This window comes from Haematobia irritans, chromosome 1 (assembly GCF_050003625.1).
Source record: "Haematobia irritans isolate KBUSLIRL chromosome 1, ASM5000362v1, whole genome shotgun sequence".
In the NCBI taxonomy this organism is placed as follows: domain Eukaryota; kingdom Metazoa; phylum Arthropoda; class Insecta; order Diptera; family Muscidae; genus Haematobia; species Haematobia irritans.
This window is the reverse complement of record NC_134397.1, coordinates 262,837,774-262,860,171: the sequence shown is the minus strand read 5'-3', so window position 1 is coordinate 262,860,171 and position 22,398 is coordinate 262,837,774. Positions and strand designations below refer to the sequence as shown.

General features: G+C 35.7%; 1 protein-coding gene and 2 non-coding genes across 5 annotated transcripts in view; 2 read left to right on the top strand and 1 right to left on the bottom strand.

Moving 5' to 3' along the window:
- LOC142221991 (aminopeptidase N) overlaps positions 1 to 11,498 on the top strand; it is a 369,903-nt gene extending 358,405 nt beyond the window's left edge. For all 3 annotated transcript variants that reach the window (XM_075291909.1, XM_075291901.1, XM_075291918.1), the window contains 3 exons: positions 1,643 to 1,810; positions 2,097 to 2,237; positions 9,076 to 11,498. In XM_075291909.1, the coding sequence (XP_075148024.1) occupies positions 1,643 to 1,810; positions 2,097 to 2,237; positions 9,076 to 9,331 (565 nt within the window). In that variant the 3' untranslated portion in view covers positions 9,332 to 11,498. The remainder of the gene's footprint in view (positions 1 to 1,642; positions 1,811 to 2,096; positions 2,238 to 9,075) is intronic.
- Positions 1,477 to 1,549, top strand: TRNAK-CUU (transfer RNA lysine (anticodon CUU)). The gene has a single exon. It is a non-coding gene; the product is annotated as a tRNA-Lys (tRNA).
- TRNAQ-UUG (transfer RNA glutamine (anticodon UUG)) lies at positions 1,890 to 1,961 on the bottom strand. Its single transcript has one exon. It is a non-coding gene; the product is annotated as a tRNA-Gln (tRNA).
- Positions 11,499 to 22,398: the final 10,900 nt, after the last annotated feature.

The window sequence follows — 22,398 nt, the reverse complement described above, 5'->3', positions numbered from 1 at the left end:
ACGTTCTAGTGTTATAGTCTTTTATTTTTGTTATTAGTAATACTAATAACTTAATTTAATTTCATGAAAAAATTAAAAAAAGAGATCGCAATTAAATTAATATTCACGAAAATAGCCAAACTAGATCACTAAAAAATTCCGTAAGTGTATTTGAAATTGTATTTGGCATTGTGAATCTGCCTTTAACGTCAAATTTCATGTTTTTCAGCGTTACGGAGTACACGCTCACAAAAAATCGCTTCTGTAACATATACTCCCAAACATATTTTGCTTCAAGCATATACATTTTTGGGTATTGCCCAAACATTTATATGTTTGATCTCTTCCAATATATAATATGTTTGAAAGCATATTGGTCTATACAATATATGTTTGGGTAGTCTAAGTTCCAAACATTTTGTATTTTTGCATCCAAATTCAATAATGTTGTCTTCCAAAAAACAATATGTTATTATGTGAACATATAATATGTTTGGAAGCATTTTGCACCCAAAAATATTATATGCTTAAAAAAAATTCTCCCAAACAATATTGTGCTCAAAATTTTATTTATTTATTTATATATTTACAATCATAATGAATTATGAAAATAAACAGGTAATATAGGTGCTAACAACATAGGTTTTCGACATGAATGCTCAAAGTTTTGTTTCTGCCCAATTGTATATTCCCCCACATCTTTCTCACTTCCACGAGATTTTTTAGTTCTTAGCATCTTTTTCTGTAATACAAACATTGTAGAAGAAATGATTCAATTGTATGATTTTTTTTTTTTATTTTAATTTTACCTTTTGCCGGACGGGGATTCGAACAGCGGACCACACAGTTTGTAAGGATCAAAGGAGTTGCTGATCAATTGCCCAAGGAAAAATAAAATGTTAATTTTGTAATAACAAGCAACAACCACCAACTTAATTCAATATCGCTCCCTGTTAAATAGCGCTCCAAGCTACTAAACACATATATGTTTATAGGCTATTTCTAAATTAATATATGTTTGCATCCAAGCATATTATATTTACAAACATTTTATGTCCCAAACATAATATGTTCTAACATATTAACATATATGTCCCAAACATGTTATGCTAGTTTATGAACATTATATGCTTGCACTCAAAAATTTTGTGTTTAAAAATTTGTGTTCCAAACATATAATGTTTATAGCCAAACATATGAAAAACAGTCTTTTTCATCCGTGTAGTTAGTGTAAGAAAAAGCGTGTTCACGTTACCGCGAGTGCACTGTATTTATCTTCCACTGTGGAAAGCTTTTTATTATCCACCTAACAGATCGAAATTTCAATGTAAATTTTACAATGCTAACAACAGAAATGTTAACATATGAAAGCTTAGATAATAAAAGCTTAGAACAACATATTTTAAAGTTTATCAAAAAAAAAAACTTTAGCACATAACAAAACATATAAGGAGACCTTGGTCTCCAAGTAATATATTTGCCACCACCTGCGTATATGCCCGGCTAGCTCAGTCGGTAGAGCATGAGACTCTTAATCTCAGGGTCGTGGGTTCGAGCCCCACGTTGGGCGAGTTCGTTTTTTTCCCCCTTACCTAAAATTAAAATTTCAAATAACTTTTTAAAATTGTTAATTTATATATTATTTCCCTTTTTTTATTCGCAGCATTACACCAAACATGAAATCCGTCATTTATTGCACAGCTATGGAAGAAGGTTCTTTCCAAGAGTGGCATTTCGCTTACCGTCAATACAATCGTACAACCAGTGCCTCAGAAAAAGAACAGATTTTGTCCTCATTGGGATGTACCACCAAGCCTTGGTTGTTATCAAAGTAAGTTAAAAATAAAAATATTTTTTAATAAAGAAAATATAACAAAAAAAAATATTAAGAAACGCAAAAAGAATATTTCAGGTTCTACCGAGATTTGAACTCGGATCGCTGGATTCAAAGTCCAGAGTGCTAACCATTACACCATAGAACCCCACGTCAGTGTGCTTGCCAAAATATCGTTTTATTTGTAGAGCACATATACGTGCATACACAACACACCCTGTTAGCAAATTATAAAACTCATATATTGTTGTTGTTGTTCTTTGTTTCTCTTCTTCTCTTGTAGATATTTGAACATGACCTTAAATTCAACACTCATCATGAAACAAGATGGCGCTCGCGCATTTAGAGCTGTTGCAGAAAATCCAATTGGTTTTGAAATTGCTTTTGATTTCTTGCAATCAAATATCAAAGAAATTGCTGAATAGTAAGTTGACTTTATAATATTTATTTAATTTTTATATATAATTGACACACATGCAATGCTTGTATTCGTCTAAAGTATTTGCGTGATAGACAAAATTGAAAAAATATATCTTTGGTTATCTACCACTCATCAAGAGGGTTAATGTCTTTGCTGTGTGGTAAGACTCTTTAATGTGCGCATTGCTTGAAATACCTTTGAATTCAATATATGAACAAATATAAGTTTACAAAGACTATATTGGTAATCAGACGAAGCAAATAATAAATGTATATAATCGGTAACAACATTTTCATTGAAGTTTTTAAAACCAGTGGTAAAACTGCTTTATTATCAAACTAACGACAAAAAAAACTGTAATAAATACCAAAATTTCAAGTATGCTCTAAAGTTTTTTTTTGGCTCATGGCGACATACAGAGCTTCGGAAACGACTTTTTTCGTTTTCATAGTATATGCAAACAAAGAAAATTTCATTAAAAGTCAACCCACGAACATGAATCAAATACAGTAGAATTCGGTTATAGCGACCGCCACGGGACCGAAATTATGCGTCGTTATAACCGAACGTCGTTGTATCCAAATAAGTGTACGCAATATTTTTAATTTTTTTTATCATGTATATTCATATTTATTGAGATTGCAAATAGTTTAGAAATGTGGTTTGTTTTCTATTTACAAGAATTTCTTTTAATAATTTACTTTCAATAATTTTAACGGAACTATATACACTCTCTGATATATCAGAACCCCCAAATCGTAAATAATGTTTTAATGTGTGCACCGCACTCAAGGTTTCTGTCCTAGTTGGAATTTTGATTGGCTCATCTTTGTCATCTTGTTCATTATCGCTGTGAGTTTCATCATTTTCTTTTGTGTTCTCCACTATTTCTCTCAATGAAGACTCTTCTGATATCACGACGTTGTCATCGACATTTACGAACTCATCCCAGTCCTGGTTTGAACTCTAACTCATCCAAAACTGGTTTGAATATTTTTTTCTTTGTCATTTGCACCTCTGTTTGGGATAGTCGAAAACAAATTCTGTGATTCCCCGCAGTATATGTTTCTTTATTTAGTATTGGCTGACGACAAAAAATGGAATGAAAAAATAAAAATTAGTACATAGAGCTTACATCGTCGTTATAACCGAATGTCCATTCCAAACCAGACGTTCAAATTGGTCGTTAAAAGCAGATGGTCGCTAAAACCGGAGTCGTTCTAAGCGAACGCTTGCGCATGTACAAACTATTAAGAACCAAACTAGCTTTGAAAATCCGTCGTTATAAACGGATGGTCGTTATAACCGAGGTCGCTATAAATGCATTCTACTGTATAATATTTTCATGACCAATGTAATATTTAAGTTTTTAATTCTTTGTGATGGGCTATTTTTGGTCAATTTTTTGAAGATGCAAATAAAACAAATTTATTCCATCATTTCCTAGACGTTTCTTTTCCGATAATCACCTTTTTCTTCACACCTCTTTATAGTCCTAAAATATCTCTAGATTTCCAATTTCAGGCAAATAGGATAAATGGTTATGTTAGGTTAGGTTAGGTTAAAGTGGCAGCCCGATTAAGATTCAGACTCATTTAGACTATTCAGTCCATTGTGATACCACATTAACTAAAAGTACCTATTACATATGGGCATTCTAGTTTTAACCGCTGAACCTTCTTGATTATTTTTCTTTGTTAAACCAACCAGATTGTTCCAAAAACATTAGCAGACTGCTTAAGTTAACGTTTTCCAGATCCGCCAGTAATCTGAAGCTATATGCTTCTAAAAGTTGCTTGCGCTTTACACAAAATGCAGGACACTCACACAAGAGGTGTTTAATTGATTCCGTTTCCTCCGCATCATGACAGCTCATACAATAGTCATTATACCTATCAGGCAGCGACCCGTTATAGCAGATATCAGGAGTGATATCTGACGTCTCGAGAACACTAGCATCTCTAGTGTGCGGTTTAAGTTTAAATGGGGCCATATTTGCTTGGTGTCGTTACAGCCCTTGCAATTCTCCCCCAAGGAACATTTGCCATCATAACAGCCTTCTCACGCAGCATGAGCTTGCAGGTAGCCAGGGGCATACCAACAGATTCTAGTTCCCCTGGAATATGTAAGGTAGTCCCTAGCCTTGCCAACTCATCCGCTTCGCAGTTCCCCGGTATGTTCCTATGGCCAGGCACCCATATTAGGTGAATATTGTACTGCTCAGCCATCTCGTTGAGAGATTTGCGGCAGTCTATGGCCGTTTTCGAGTTAAGGAACACAGAGTCCAAGGATTTTATTGCAGGTTGACTGTCTGAGTATATATTAATGCCAATATTTGTTGGAACATTACTTCTCAGCCAATTCATCACCTCTCTTATTGCCAATATTTCAGCCTGAAAAACACTACAGTGATTAGGTAATCTTTTCGCTATTCGAATTTCCAGATCTTTAGAATATACTCCGAACCCCACTTGTTCATTCAATTTGGAGCCATCAGTATAGAAATCTATATATCTTTTATTCCCCGGGGTCTGTGTACACCACGCCTCACTGTTGGGAATTAGAGTTCCAAACTTTTTGTCGAAAAGTGGTTTTGCCAGGGTGTAATCCACTACGTTAAGGTTAGGTTAGGTTAGGTTAGGTTAAAGTGGCAGCCTGATTAAGATTCAGACTCACTTAGACTATTCAGTCCATTGTGATACCACATTTAACTAAAAGTACCTATTACATATGGGCACTTCTAGTCTTAACCACTGAACCTTCTCTATTATTTACTTTTGTGGAACCAACTAGATTGCTCCAAAAACATTAACAAACTGCTTAAGTTAACGTTTTCCAGGTCAGCCAGTAATCTGAAGCTATATGCTCCTAAAATTCGCTTATACAATAGTCCTTATACTTCGCACCTATAGTTTTTGCAAATTCGCCTATCAGGCAGCGACCCGTTATAGCAGATATCAGGAGTGCTATCTGACGCCTTGAGAACACTAGCATATCTAGTGTGTGGTTTAAGTTTAAATGGGGCCATATTTGCTTACGTTAAGCACATCTGGCATTACTTTGAGGACCGAACTATGACCGTACATTTTTTCCGACCACAGCGATAGCTCGCGCAATTGCACAGTCGTTGTTGCAGCTGACTGTTTGGCCAAAATGTCTAAAGGCAATAGATGTAGCATGACATTAAGGGAGTCTGTTCCCGTCTTACTAAATGCGCCTGAGATACATAAGCTCGCCATACGCTGAACTTTATCTAAACAAGTCGGTTTCTGAAGTGCCGGCCACCAGGGTACAACACCATATAGCATTATAAGTCTAACCACAGCCGTGTATAGCCAATGCACAATTTTTGGTTTTAGTCCCCACTTTTTTCCTATTGCCTTTTTGCACGAGTACAAAGATACTGTTGCTTTTCTAGCCCTTTCTTCAATATTAAGCCTAAAATTCAGCTCCTGTCCAAAATAACGCCAAGGTATTTTGCACACTCACCAAAGGGAATTTCAGTACCCCCTAAGAAAATGGGCCTAACCGTGGGAGTTTTGCGATCTTTGGAGTACATGACTAGTTCTGTCTTTGCTGGATTTACACCAAGACTATTATCTTTCGCCCATTTCTCAGTCATCCGGAGAGCTCTCTGTATAATATCTCTGATTGTGGATGAGAATTTTCCCCTGACTGCTAGCGCCACATGATCTGCGTATGCCACCACTTTTATCCTTTCTTTTTCTAGGGAAACCAGAAGGTTGTTTATAGCAACATTCCAAAGAAGAGGTGATAGAACTCCTCCTTGGGGAGTGCCTCTGTTCACATACCTTTGTATGTTTGCTTGCCCTAGTGTGGCTAAAATACATCTCTTTATTAGAAGTTCGTCTAACAGCCTAAGTATACCTGGATCAACATTCAAAGTTGTCAGTCCATTTAATATCGAGCTAGGATGGACATTATGGAACGCCCCTTCAATGTCTAGAAACGACACGATTGTGTATTCTTTGACAGATAGTGAACTTTCAATAAAGCTGACTAGTTCATACAATGCGGTCTATAAATAAATAAAAATTGGATAAATACTGCGGATTCTAGAAGCCCAAGAAGTAAAATCGGGAGGTCGGTCTATATGGGGGCTATACCAAAACATGGACCGATAGACACCATTTGCGGTACACCTATTTGTGGTCCTCTAATACCTCTAGATATCCAATCTCAAGGAAATCAGATAGAAAATACGGTTTCCAGAAGCCCAAGACCCCAAATCGGGTGGTCGATTTATATGGGGGCTATATCAAAACATGGACCGATATAGCCCATCTTCTAACTTGACCTGCCTGCAGACAAAAGACGAGTTTGTGCAAAATTTCAGCATGATTACTTCATTATTGAAGACTGTAGCGTGACAGACAGACAGACGAACATGGTTAAATCGTCTTAGAATTTCTCCCTGATCAAGAATATATATACTTTATATAGTCAGAAATCAATATTTCGATGTGTTACAAACGGAATGACAAACTTATTATACCCCCATCACCATTCTATGATGGTGGTTATAAAAATTGAAATTTTCGAACAAACTTTTACTTTGTTAGTTAAGCTGACAGGTTAGCTGATTAGTCCCCGGCCTGACACATAGATGGCGTCGCTAGTATTAAATGCATATTATTTTTATATAGTACCAACCTTCAAATGATTCGTGTCAAAATTTGACGTCTGTAAGTCAATTAGTTTGTGAGATAGAGCGTCTTTTGTGAAGCAACTTTTGTTATTGTAGAACAAAATGGAAAAAAGGAATTTCGTGTTTTGATAAAATACTGTTTTCTGAAGGGAAAAAATACGGTGGAAGCAAAACTGAGGCCGAAACTGAGGCCTATTTTGAGGAAAAACCGAAGGAGTACTACCAAAATGGTATCAAAAACTTGGAAGGTCGTTATAATCGTTGTATTGCTCTTGTTGAATAATAAAAACGAATTTTGACAAAAAAAAAATGTGTTTTATTTTGTTAGACCGGGGACTTATCAGCCAACCTGTTACTTTTGTTAAACTACCAAACCAGCGTATGGTCTTAAGATGAAATCAAAACAATATTAATCATTTTTTTGAAATTTTAAGTTTTTTTATTATTCATCTTATAAAAAAATTATGAAATTTAAAAAAATATTTTTTTTTAATAATATTTTTTTTTATTTTTACCTTTTTGATCAACTTGGTGGCCCTCTGAGGACTTGTAACAAAATATTGTGTGTCTAATTTTTAAATCTCTCTGAGATTTTGCTTTTAAATAAAATAAAATTTTGTTATTTTTAAAAAATTAAAGTTATTATTAAACAAGTATAAACGGCCGTAAGTTCGGCCACGCCGAATCTTATGTACCCTCCACCATGGATTGCGTAGAAACTTCTACGAAAGACTGTCATCCACAAATTTCAACTCACATGGTTGTTAAATATCATATACTACCACCACGTACCAAATTTCAACCAGATCGGATGAATTTTGCTTCTCCAAAAGGCACCGGAGGTCAAATCTGGGGATCGGTTTATATGGGAGCTATATATTATTATGGATTGATAGGAATCAATGCCTACATGGTTGTTGGATACCCTATACTAACATCACGTACCAAATTTCAACCGAATGGGGAGAATTTTGCTCTTCCAAGGTGTTCCGGAGGTCAAATCTGGGGTTCGGTTTATATGGGGCTTATATATAATTATGGTCCGATATCGACCAATTTTTGCATGGGTGTTTGAGGTCATATATTAACATCACGTACCAAATTTCAACTGAATCAGATGAATTTTGGTCTTCCAAGAGGCTCCGGAGGTCAAATCTGGTGATCGGTTTATATGGGGGCTATATATAATTATGGACCGATATGGACCAATTTTTGCATGGTTGTTAGAGACCATATACTAACACCATGTACAAAATTTCAGCCGGATCGGAAGAAATTTGCTTCTCTTAGAGACTCCGCAAGCCAAATCGAGGGATCGGTTTATATGGGGGCTATATATAATTATGGACCGATTTTTGCATGGTTGTTAGAGACCATAACTAACACCATGTACCAAATTTCAACCAGATCGGATGAAAATTGTTTCTCTTAGAGCAATCGCAAGCCAAATTTGGGGGTCCGTTTATATGGGGGCTATACGTAAAAGTGGACCGATATGGACCAATTTTTGCATGGTTGTTAGAGACCATATACTAACACCATGTACCAAATTTCAGTCGGATCGGATGAAATTTGCTTCTCTTAGAGGCCTCGCAAGCCAAATTTGTGGGTCCGTTTATATGGGGGCTATACGTAAAAGTGGACCGATATGACCCATTTGCAATACCATCCGACCTACATCAATAACAACTACTTGTGCCAAGTTTCAAGTCGATAGCTTGTTTCGTTCGGAAGTTAGCGTGATTTCAACAGACGGACGGACATGCTCAGATCGACTCAGAATTTCACCACGACCCAGAATATATATACTTTATGGGGTCTTAGAGCAATATTTCGATATGTTACAAACGGAATGACAAAGTTAATATACCCCCCATCCTATGGTGGAGGGTATAAAAATTAAATATAAAATTTTATTTTTTGCCACATATTCTCAAACATGACAAATTCCCCCAAATATAGACAGATACATTTTTTACACTTAAGCAAAAGTTTGAGCTGCCATAGATGGGCCTTCTTAAAAATAAACACGTTTTTGTAAAGCTATCTAGCTTTAAATCTAGGATCAATAAAATTAAAATTAGGATAGAGATTTGTAATTTCTTTTTTTTTTTTTAAATATATCAAGACAAGATTTTTAAATCCAATAAAATTTTCTTATTGCACTTTCAGCTATGGCGATGGTTTCTCCACCTTAACCTCAATGATCAAATCGATAACCACCTATATGAGTAAAGAATATCACAAGGAGCAATTGGAGAGATTCCGGGAGAAGACACAACGCCTTGGTTTACACTCAGTGGCCACAGCCATAGATTTGGCCATGGAACAGGTCAATAACAACATATATTGGCGTAATCGTTCCTATTACAGTCTCAAGTCATTTATAGACATTATAGTGGAGGACTTTGAAATAAATATCTTCTAAGTTTTAGCCAAGCAAGATACCCATAGAGAAAATATATATCCTCCCCCCTCCACACCTCTACACCAAAATCCATACAACCATACAATCATACATTACAATAAATTAAAAAAGAAAAAAATCTTATTAACTAAACGATCTAAAAATAATTATTAAATTAACTACATTAATCATTTATACACACATACATTTAATTTTATATTAAGTTTAAAATGCAGATGAAAACGAAAAACAAAAACTAATTATTGTTCAAAATAAGTTTGCAAATATATTTTTTATACATGAAATATTGATTTTCATAATTAAAAAAATTCAAAAATATAAAGCCTTAAAATTCAACCATGAAATTTCTATATTTTTTTTCTTAAATGTTAAAATATTTCATTTGCAAACAAAAAAGTGATATAATTTTAGTTTATTTTAAAAAACGATTTAGTATTGAGCTTTAAAGCTATTTATAATTACATATTTTATAATCATTTTAAACAATGTTTTTTTCTGATCTTTAAGAAAACTCATATAAATGTATAATTTTTAATTTATTTTATTTTCAAGTATTTTATTTTATTTTTTTGTGTTTTTTTTAATATGAAATTGTGCTATATGTAAATTTTGAAATATTTCGTTTTTTTTTTTTTTTTTTTTGATTTCATATTTTAAGTATTGTTCCTATATTAAAATTAAACCATTAATATTAAGAACTAAACAAAGATGTAAGGAATATTTTAAGGTATTCACATTTGAAGATTTATTGTGCAATATTGTTTGAGAAAAAAATGTCGCCGAGCATGATGTTACTACTCAGGTTAATGGTATTATTACAAAACTAGCATCCTAGAACATCGAACTGTAACTGACATATTCCGTTAGAATTTTATTACAAATTGTTAATATATGGCAGACCTGTTTTAGTGTATTTTCCTATACGATGTATTTTCATCAATCAGGTGATTGTTATACACAGAGAATGAAGCCGACCCATTTTTGCCGGCGGCAACTGGAACTAATGTTTTGCCTCCGGCGGCGGCGGCTTGACGGCTAAGCCGATATAAATTCGTCTTTTCGACGGCGGACAATTATCCATTATAAAATCGATTTGAAGTAATCCAAATGGTAATGAGATTAGTTATACAACCAAACTTACAATCAAATTTTCATTTCATTTACATTTTCTGAGCTAAATGGTTGCAAAGCTATTATAGAAACATGATACTGATGGATTTTGGGTTGAAAGTTAAAAATTTTAACAAAAAATACATCAATTATTAATACATTTTTCTGATTTAAATCAATATTTTTGATCACATGGCGCTAATTATGAGTCGAGATGAGTCGATATATTCGGCGGCGGCTTTGGCTGGAAGAAACTGTTCGGCAGCGGCTAAAATCGGCGGCGCAACTCGGCGGCTTCATTCTCTAGTTATACACTACAATTCCCGACTTCATCATCAACAGAGAATGAAGCCGCCAAACGATTTTTTGCCAGTCGACGCCATCACCTCGACTGGAATATAGCCTTCAATCAATCAATGGACGTTCCTTAAAACTTAAATAAGGGTTAAAATTTAAATTGAATAATTAAGATAAGTTGTACGATTTATCTCATTGCGATTCGCATATTTTTTACACGAAATCCTCGTAAACGAGGATTTTGGCCGAAATCCTCCAAGATCTCAGTGGATTTACAATAGGCAAATATCAGCTGGCTGCTAGAGGATTTCAACTTTCAAAATCCTCTGTACTGCCTTGTACAACTATGGTTTTAGTACTAAAAATGCGCTTTTTGCAACCCTGCCCCAATTTTCCTTGTATATGAATGTGTGTGTGTGTGCACATACGGATTTCAGTTTGTATTGATATATTTATAAACAGCTGTTAAATCCTCAAATCTACGAAATCAAGGAAATTTCGTAAATTTGATAATTTTGCCAGTCCGAACACTTGAGGTTTGTAAAGAGATTTTGGTTCTAAATAGGGAGATTTCGTGTCTAGTGCGAATGTAGTATTAATGGATAATTGACCCATGCTGAGTTGACATATTTTCGGCGGCTCAATCCTTTGAGTCGATGTTGGAGAAAATGTTGTGTCTGCCGCCGCCGACCAAAATGGGCCGCCTTCATTCTCTGATCACCTAGTCACGCTGTCGATTTTAGCCAACGTCGACTATTTTCATCCAGTCAATACATCCGCCGATTAAGTCGACTAGAATCTAGCTGTCATTTTTAAATTTGTGAAAAGCTTCCTATTTTTTCCCATTTTCTGCCAAAAAATCGAATCTTCCCAACCCAAATTAACTCAAGACTATGTTTCTAGAAAAATTTTCCGAAAATATTGCACCATAGAGATTAGAATTTTATGGCGTTTTCTTTTCTTGTAGAAAATGCGCACTTTTTTCATTTTGGCCGGAAAATGTACTTTTTAGGTTCTTTTCTAAAAAAACAGGCAAAAGTGCGAAAAGGCTTCGAATTCCGTTGTGAAAATAGTGCCACGCATAGAGGCAAATTACGGGCTTTTTCAGCACTGCCAACAAACGAGAGTGCTGCGATTGCCCTGTTTCCTTCTTTGAATTCTTTTCTGCCCGCTGAAATGATAGCATTTTTTTAGGTTGCTGGTAACATTTTAAAAATGCGCATTCTACAGACAAAATGACGGCAAAACACTTTTTTCGGAAAAGAAAACACCATTAGTTTTAAATACCAAACGTTGCTAAAAAAAAATGGCCTTGGCTTCATGCTCTAGAGGTGAGCAGAGAGTCGCGCCACATATTTCAGTCGCTGCCGACCATTTTTTTTGCCAGTCGACGCCGCCGCCGAATATGTCGACTCATCTCGACTCAAGTTTAGCCGCCAATTAATCAAAAAAATCAATTTAAATCAGAAAAATATATTATAAATTGTTATATTTTTTACCAAAAATTTGAATCTTCCACCGAAAATCAATAATTTTCAAGCTGTTGTAATAGTCTCGCAAAAATTTCGCTGAGAAAATTTTAATGAAATGTAAATTTGATTGTAAGATTGGTTGTACAACTAATCTCATTACCATTCGAATAAATTCAAATTGTGATTGTCCGCCGCCGAGTGCATAAATTTATATCGGCTTAGTCGTCAAACCGCGGCCGCCGGAGGCAAAAATTTTGTGTCAGCTGCCGTCGAAACAAATAGGTCGGCTTCATTCTCTAGTGCTGAGAAACAGTATCATATGGATTTTAAACCTTTCGCCACCCGTTTTATTGTACAAATAATCTTCAAATGTCTATGATCCTTAATGTAACGTATTCTAGATAAAGCCAAATTTGTGGTGTTTAACTTTTTCGCCTTGATGTCATTCCTGGCATAACAAATCTTTTGCCTTGGGCAAAAGTTACAATTTGTTAGCCACCAAAGAATTACACTGCGCAAAAAGATTTAAGCAAAATAAGAAGTTATATATAATGAAATTAACACAAAACATGATGAGAATGATGAAACGAAATAAGCTGCTAATGTAAAATGTTATTTGATAAGAAATCTTTTGTTTTAGTTTTGCGACTGGCCTTTTTTCTCATTAGGCATCATTTTTGAGACATCAGACATTTTCTATTGTACTACTAAGCCATTAGAAAGCCTTAATTGTTAGTATTCATAGTTCATTCTCATGATAATGATGATGATGATGAGCGCGCAAAATGTTAACCATTTTTATTTTATGTTCATAGAAGTCTAAAGAAAATTTAATTTTGATATAAACCAAATAGATTTTAATGAAATAATTACATTATAATTTACATGTACATAATAATAATAATAATAAAAGAAAATATTTCGCAGTAATAAAAATTAAAAAAAAACTACAATTTTATTTTGAATGTTTCTTATTATTTTTGCCTAGAGAATTGGGACAATCTAATTTGATTTGTAGGTGGCTTTTAATCTGGTATGCATGAGTATCAATTTAATATGGCAAGGCTTTTTCACACCATATCACAGAGAATAAAAATACAAGAGCACGAAAATTTCTCTTCTACAAAAACATCAAAATGTCAACCGTATAGATGTCGCACAATGCCTGCAGCTTTGGTATTACCGACCAGGGATGGAAAATACAATTTTTAAGAAAGTACAAAAAAGGTATTTTTTGATCGAAAAGGTACTTTTTACTAAATTTCAACAAAAAGTTCACTGGAAGATTATTGCCAAGAGCTCCTTTAGACTGAATTTTAAAGAAAATAAAATTTAGACAAAATTTTCTATAGAAAAAAAATTTTGACAAAATTTTCTATAGAAATAAAATTTTGAAAAAAAAATTCTATAGAAATAAAATTTTGCAAAAATTTTCTATAGAAATAAAATTTTGCAAAAATTTTTCTATAGAAATAAAATTTTGCAAAAATTTCCTATAGAAATAAAACTTTTACAAAATTTTCAATTGAAATAAAATTTTCTATAGAAATTAAATTTTGCAAAAATTTTATACAGAAATAAAATTTTGACAAAATTTTTTACCGAAATAAAAAATCGATAATATAGGATCGCATGCGTTTTTCGACTAAAACATTCTTGAAATTCAATAAAATCGTGTTTTTGACTATGGCTTTTACAAAATCGAGATTTTCTTCCCACATGAACTTTTCTGTTTTGCCATATTTGTAAAAGACTATTAGCAAATAAGATTGATAAAGACTTTCTCAAAATATTAAAATATTTTGTCAAAGATATTGTACCATAAATCTGATATCGACTCAAAAATGTCTACACAAAAGGTACTAAATCATTCGCGGGAGTACTACGGTACTGACCGGGGTGAAAAAGTATTGAAAAAAGTACTATAGTACTGCATTTTCCATCCCTGTTACCGACGTTGCGGTCGAAGCGCTGTTTTGATGAATTCTTTATAAAAGCATCGGCAGTTATAATTTCAAATTTAATAGAATGAAAAGATTTACATAAAGGAACATTTGTTATTACAAAGTAGGTTCTAAATCGTATTTTCCTTACGTTACATAAAGCCGACAGAGAACTGAACTGGGTGACGCCGACGCAAACTGTATGCTATTTGAGAGCAGCGTCGACAAAAATTGCATGATATTAGAGAAATTTTCCTCATGACTGCCACCTACTGACGCAGTTTCGCTTCACAGTTTCGTTCTCTTGTATTTTCATTCTCTCTGACCATATTCATCCAAGGCACACATATCCATTATAAGGTAAAGCATAACAGGTTGGCTGATAAGTCCCCGGTCTAACAAAGAAAAACACATTTTTTGTCAAAATTCGTTTTTATACCCTCCACCATAGGATGGGGGGTATATTAACTTTGTCATTCCGTTTGTAACACATCGAAATATTGCTCTAAGACCCCATAAAGTATATATATTCTGGGTCGTGGTGAAATTCTGAGTCGATCTGAGCATGTCCGTCCGTCCGTCCGTCTGTTGAAATCACGCTAACTTCCGAACGAAACAAGCTATCGACTTGAAACTTGGCACAAGTAGTTGTTATTGATGTAGATCGGATGGTATTGCAAATGGGCCATATCGGTCCACTTTTACGTATAGCCCCCATATAAACGGACCCCCAAATCAAATTTCATCCGATTCGGTCGAAATTTGGAACATGGTGTTAGTATATGGTCTCTAACAACTATGCAAAAATTGGTCCACATCAGTCCATAATTATATATATAGGCCCCATAGAAACCGATCCCCAGATTTGTCCTCCAGAGCCCCTTGGAAGAGCAAAATTCTTCCCATTCGGTTGAAATTTGGTACGTGATGTTAGTACATGGTATCCAACAACCATGCAGGAATTGGTTCCCAGCCCGTAATTATATATAGCTCCCATATAAACCGATCCCCAGATTTGACATCCGATGACTTTTGGAGAAGCAAAATTCATCCGATCTGCTTGAAATTTGGTACGTGGTGGTAGTATATGATATTTAACAACCATGTCAAAAGTGGTCCATATCAGTCCATAATCATATATAGCCCCATATAAACCGATCCCGAGATTTTGTTTTGGAGCCTCTTGGAGGAGCAAATTTCATCCAAGTGAGTTGAAATTTGGTACATTGTGCTAGTATATGGTCGTTAACAACCATGCGTAACTAGGTCCATATCGGTCTATAGTTAGGTTAGGTTAGGTTAGGTTATGTGGCAGCCCGATGTATCAGGCTCACTTAGACTATTCAGTCCATTGTGATACCACAGTGGTGAACTTCTCTCTTATCACTGAGTGCTGCCCGATTCCATGTTAAGCTCAATGACAAGGGACCTCCTTTTTATAGCCGAGTCCGAACGGCGTTCCACATTCCAGTGAAACCACTTAGAGAAGCTTTGAAACCCTCAGAAATGTCACCAGTATTACTGAGGTGGGATAATCCACCGCTGAAAAACTTTTTGGTGTTCGGTCGTAGCAGGAATCGAACCCACGACCTTGTGTATGCAAGGCGGGCATGCTAACCATTGCACCACGGTGGCTCCCTGATCCCTATAGTTATATATATCCCTCAGATAAATCGATTTCCAATCACACAAAAATTGGTCCATATCATGTTCATAATTGTATATAGCCCCCATATAAGCGACCCCCATATGTCAATTCTGGCTCTCTACGTACCGTGCAAAAAGTCCATATCGATTCGTAATTTTTTGAAGACTTAACTATACATAACTTTTTTGTCTAATATATACCACGTATGGACTAACTCACAATTTAGAAAACGATGTTAAGAAGTTTTCAGATACCACAACCCAAGTAATTCGATTGTGGATGACAGTCTTTCGTAGCAGTTTCTACGCAATCCATGGTGGAGGGTACATAAGATTCGGCCTGGCCGAACTTACGGCCGTATATACTTGTTATTATTCAACATAGTTCCCTTCAAGAGCGATACAACGATTATAACGACCTTCCAATTTTTTGATACCATTTTGGTAGTACTCCTTCGGTTTTGCCTCAAAATAGGCCTCAGTTTCGGCGATCACCTCTACATTGCAGCCAAATTTTTTCCCTGCGGGCATCCTTTTGAGGTCTGAGAAGAAGAAAAAGTCGCTGGGGGCCATATCTGAAGAATACGGTGGGTGGGGAAGCAATTCGAAGCCCAATTCATGCATTTTTGCCATCGTTCCAATGACTTGTGGCACGGTGCGTTGTCTTGGTGGAACAACACTTTTTTCTTCTTCATATGGGGCCGTTTTGCCGCGATTTCGACCTTCAAACGCTCCAATAACGCCATATAATAGTCACTGTTGATGGTTTTTCTCTTCTCAAGATAATCGATAAAAATTATTCCATGCGCATCCCAAAAAAACAGAGGCCATTACTTTGCCAGCGGACTTTTGAGTCTTTCCTCGCTTCGGAGACGGTTCACCGGTCGCTGTCCACTCAGCCGACTGTCGATTGGACTCAGGAGTGTAGTGATGGAGCCATGTTTCATCCATTGTCACATATCGACGGAAAAACTCGGCTGTATTACGAATCATCAATACTTTGTGTTGTTGGTCAATTGTGAGCTCGCGCCCATTTTGCACAGAGCTTCCGCATATCCAAATATTGATGAATGATATGACCAACACGTTGATATCTTTAAGGCCTCTGTTATCTCGATCAACTTCATTTTACGGTCAATCAAAATCATTTTCTGGATTTTTTTGATGTTTTCGTCGCTAACCACCTCTTTCGGGCGTCCACTGCGTTCACCGTCCCCCGTGCCCATTTCACCACGCTTGAATTTTGCATACCAATCAATTATTGTTGATTTCCCTGGGGCAGAGTCCGGAAACTCATTATCAAGCTAAGTTTTTGCTTCCACCGTATTTTTTCCCTTCAGAAAACAGTATTTTATCAAAACACGAAATTCCTTTTTTTCCATTTTTTTCACAATAACAAAAGTTGCTTCACAAAAGACGCTCTATCTCACAAACTAATTGACTTACAGACGTCAAATTTTGACACGAATCATTTGAAGGTTGGTACTATATAAAAATGATATGCATTTAATACTAACGACGCCATCTATGTGTCAGACCGGGGACTTATCAGCCAACCTGTTATAAATAAGGAAAAACTGAATAATTGATAAATTGATTAAAGCTTTTAATGTAAATATGTGATAAAAGTGATTTATATCGATCTATTGTTTTTTTTTTTATAACCACCATAGGGAGGGTCTAAGGAAAGTCACACATACATTTCGAATGAAACACACATTAAAAGGAGAACTGAACTGTAATTATTATAGAAATATGGAAATACAAATCCTTTTCTCTCTACGCGGGCTAATTTGTTAAAAAAAAATTATGAGCTAAACCAATTATCAGAAGCGGGAAAAGTTTGCCAAATGAACGGCAATGCCATATTGAATTTTGTGGGAAATAATTTTTAAAATGTATTGGCCTTTTTCAGGAAATTGAAATAATTGAGATCTGGTAATGCTAGCATTTGACAGTAACGTAAGCCATGCGCACGAACGAAAGGAAATTAGAGAAACCCAAATCTAGATGAAAACAAGTATATACGGCCGTAAGTTGGGCTAGGCCGAATCTTATGTACCCTCCACCGTGGATTGCGTAGAAACTTCTACGAAAGAATGTCATCCACAATCGAATTACTTGGGTTGAGGTATATTAAAACTTCTTAACATCGTTTTCTAAATTGTGAGTTAGTCCATACGTGGTATGTATTAGATAAAAAAGGTATGTATAGGTAAGTTTACAAATAATTACGAATCGATATGGACTTTTGCACGGTACTTAGAGAGCCAGAATTGAAATATGGGGGTCGCTTATATGGGGGCTATATACAATTATGTACTTGATATGGACCAATTTTTGTGTGATTGGGGATCGATTTATCTGAGGGCTATATATAACTACAGACCGATATGGACCAAGTTAAGCATGGTTGATAACGACCATATACTAGCACAATGTACCAAATTTCAACTGACTCGGATGAAATTTGCTCCTCCAAGAGGCTCCAAAACCAAATCTCGGGATCGGTTTATATGGGGGCTATTTATAATTATGGACTGATATGAACCAATTTCTGCATGGTTGTTGGATACCATATACTAACATCACGTACCAAATTCCAACCGAATCGGATGAAATTTGCTTCTCTTAGAGGCTCCGCAAGCCAAATTTGGGGGTCCTTTTATATGGGGGCTATATGTAAAAGTGGACCGATATGGCCCATTTGCAATACCGTCCGACCTACATCAATAGCAACTACTTGTGCCAAGTTTCAAGTTGATAGCTTGTTTCGTTCGGAAGTTAGCGTGATTTCAACAGACGGACGGACGGACTTGCTTAGATCGACTTTCGAATCGAATTTCACCGCGACCCAGAATATATATAACAGGTTGGCTGATAAGTCCCCGGTCTAACAAAGAAAAACACATTTTTTTGTCAAAATTCCTTTTTATTATTCAACATAGTTCCCTTCAAGAGCGATACAACGATTATAACGACCTTCCATTTTTTTCATACCATTTTGGTAGTACTCCTTCGGTTTTGCCTCAAAATAGGCCTCAGTTTCGGCGATTACCTCTTCATTGCTGCCAAATTTTTTCTCTGTGAGCATCCTTTTGAGGTCTGAGAACAAGAAAAAGTCGCTGGGGGCCAGATCTGGAGAATACGGTGGGTGGGGAAGCAATTCGTAGCCCAATTCATGCATTTTTGCCATCGTTCTCAATGACTTGTGGCACGGTGCGTTGTCTTGGTGGAACAACACTTTTTTCTTCTTCATATGGGACCGTTTTGCCGCGATTTCGACGCTCCAATAACGCCATATAATAGTCACAGTTGATGGTTTTTCCCTTCTCAAGATAATCGATAAAAATTATTCCATGCGCATCCCAAAAAACAGAGGCCATTACTTTGCCAGCGGACTTTTGAGTCTTTCCACGCTTCGGAGACGGTTCACCGGTCGCTATCGATTCGACTCAGGAGTGTAGTGATGGAGCCATGTTTCATCCATTGTCACATATCGACGGAAAAACTCGGGTGTATTACGAGTTAACAGCTGCAAACACCGCTCAGAATCATCAACACGTTGTTATTTTTGGTCAAATGTGAGCTCGCGCGGCTCCCATTTTGCACAGAGCTTCGGCATATCCAAATATTGGTGAATGATATGACCATCCAACAGATATCCTTTGATATCTTTAAGGTCTCTGCTATCTCGATCAACTTCATTTTACGGTCATTCAAAATCATTTTGTGGATTTTTTTGATGTTTTCGTCGGTAACCACCTCTTTCGGGCGTCCACTGCGTTCACCGTCCTCCGTGCTCATTTCACTACTCATGAATTTTGCATACCAATCAATTATTGTTGATTTCCCTGAGACAGAGTCCGGAAACTCATTATCAAGCCAAGTTTTTGCTTCCACCATATTTTCCCTTCAGAAAACAGTATTTTATCAAAACACGAACTTCCTTTCTTACCATTTTTTCTCACAATAACAAAATTTGCTTCACAGAAGACGCTCTATCTCACAAACTAATTGACTTACAGACGTCAAATTTTGACACGAATCATTTGAAGGTTGGTACTATATAAAAATAATATGCATTTAATACTAGCGACGCCATCTATGTGTCAGACCGGGGACTTATCAGCCAACCTGTTACTTTATGGGGTCTTAGAGCAATATTTCGATGTGTTACAAACGGAATGACAAAGTTAAAATACCCCCCTTCTATGGTGGAGGGTATAATGAGTGACTACCGCTCGTTCGCAATTGCTTTCGTTCGGATATCAGAAATAGACTGTTACTCTGTAGATGCAAACTCAAGTATACCCCAAGTGTACCCCTTAATGATCTTAAATATGGAAATATGGTTTATCTCACAAACCTCTTTCAATGATATCCCACAAATGCTTATGTCTACTAATTCAGCAGGTGTGCTTAGGGTATGATATATTCGGCCCGCCTGACTTGCTACTTTACTCACTTGTTTGAAGAAGAGAACAATAAAAAATTATTAGAATCATCTGTTTCGCAGACACTAGCTATTTGATGAATTCACAAATCTCTCACATTTATTTTGATTTTAAATTCGAGAAAAGTGCAACAATAGAATGAAGAAAACAATCACAAAAAAACAGAAAATATTTAATGCATATTAAAAATATAACTGCCAAAATAAAATTAAATTTTAAGAAAAATTTAACTATAATAAATAAAGATAAAATACAAATTTTCAGAGGTAATAACATTGTCTTAAATCACAAAAACCTATTTTAAATTACTCCATACCAAGTTTTTATACAACTTTGATAATTGTAATTCATCGCTTAGAGTGAATAAATGTGGAATTTAAGCTAGCCTTAAAAACAAAACAAAAACTAATACGTCAACTCTTGGAAAGTATATACTTTTAGAAATAAAATATTTAATTTTCATAGAAAATTAAAATATAAGACCCAAATTGCATCATCTCACGCCGCCAGATCTACAGACTTTGGAATTTCGCTTTAACCAGCAATGAAACCTATATCTAATTAAGCTTGTGGAGATTGGTATCTGGCATTCATGTTCAATAAGATCCTATTAAAATTATAATAATTTACAATTTATAATTGCAATTCATTTGAACGAAGAACCAGACTGCAAAAAAAATAAAAGTCATTGTTTGGAATATCTGGTAAAAATTGAAATTTTAAAATGAGCATTTTATGCCTATTTATGTTATCAATAAATGTTGCAAAATTATACATCAAACAATCATTTTTTCTACGATATTAAGACACACATAAAATAAAATAAACAATTTAATATCATGGAGAAATTCAAAATGTTCCAAAGTATCTGTATTGTATCGAACATATGAATAATTTAATTAATAACTTATGTCTTAAGAAGAACTGGTAAAAGAAAATGCAATAAAAGTTTATTAACGAACAATTTGTTTTTATAATATCAAAAATGTTGATTGAATTTTAGGGATCACATAACAGGTTGGCTGATAAGTCCCCGGTCTGACACATAGATGGCGTCGCTAGTATTAAATGCATATTATTTTTATATAGTACCATCCTTCAAATGATTCGTGTCAAAATTTGACGTATGTAAGTCAATTAATTTGTGAGATAGAGCGTCTTTTGTGAAGCAACTTTTGTTATTGTGAAAAAAATGGAAAAAAAGGAATTTCGTGTTTTGATAAAATACTGTTTTCTGAAGGGAAAAAATACGGTGGATGCAAAAACTTGGCTTGATAATGAGTTTCCGGACTCTGTCCCAGGGAAATCAACAATAACTGATTGGTATGCAAAATTCAAGCGTGGTGAAATGAGCACGGAGGACGGTGAACGCAGTGGACGCCCGAAAGAGGTGGTTACCGACGAAAACATCCAAAAAATCCACAAAATGATTTTGAATGACCGTAAAATGAAGTTGATCGAGTTGGTCATATCATTCATGAATATTTGGATATGGGGAAGCTCTGGGCAAAATGGGTGCCGCGCTAGCTCACATTTGACCAAAAGCAACAACGTGTTGATGATTCTGAGCGGTGTTTGCAGCTGTTAACTCGTAATACACCCGAGTTTTTCCCTCGATATGTGACAATGGATGAAACATGGCTCCATCACTACACTCCAGAGTCCAATCGACAGTCGGCTGAGTGGACAGCGACCGGTTATCCGTCTCCGAAGCGTGGAAAGACTCAAAAGTCCGCTGGCAAAGTAATGGCCTCTGTTTTTTTGGGATGCGCATGGAATAATTTTTATCGATTATCTTGAGAAGGGAAAAACCATCAACAGTGATTATTATATGGCGTTATTGGAGCATTTGAAGTTCGAAATCGCGGCAAAACGGTCCCATATGAAGAAGAAAAAAGTGTTGTTCCACTAAGACAACGCACCGTGCCACAAGTCATTGAGAACGATGGCAAAAATGCATCAATTGGGCTTCGAATTGCTTCCCCACCCACCGTATTCTCCAGATCTGGCCCCAGCGATTTTTCTTGTTCTCAGACCTCAAAAGGATGCTCGCAGGGAAAAAATTTGATTGCAATGAAGAGGTGATCGCTAAAACTGAGGCCTATTTTGAGGCAAAACCGAAGGAGTACTACCAAAATGGT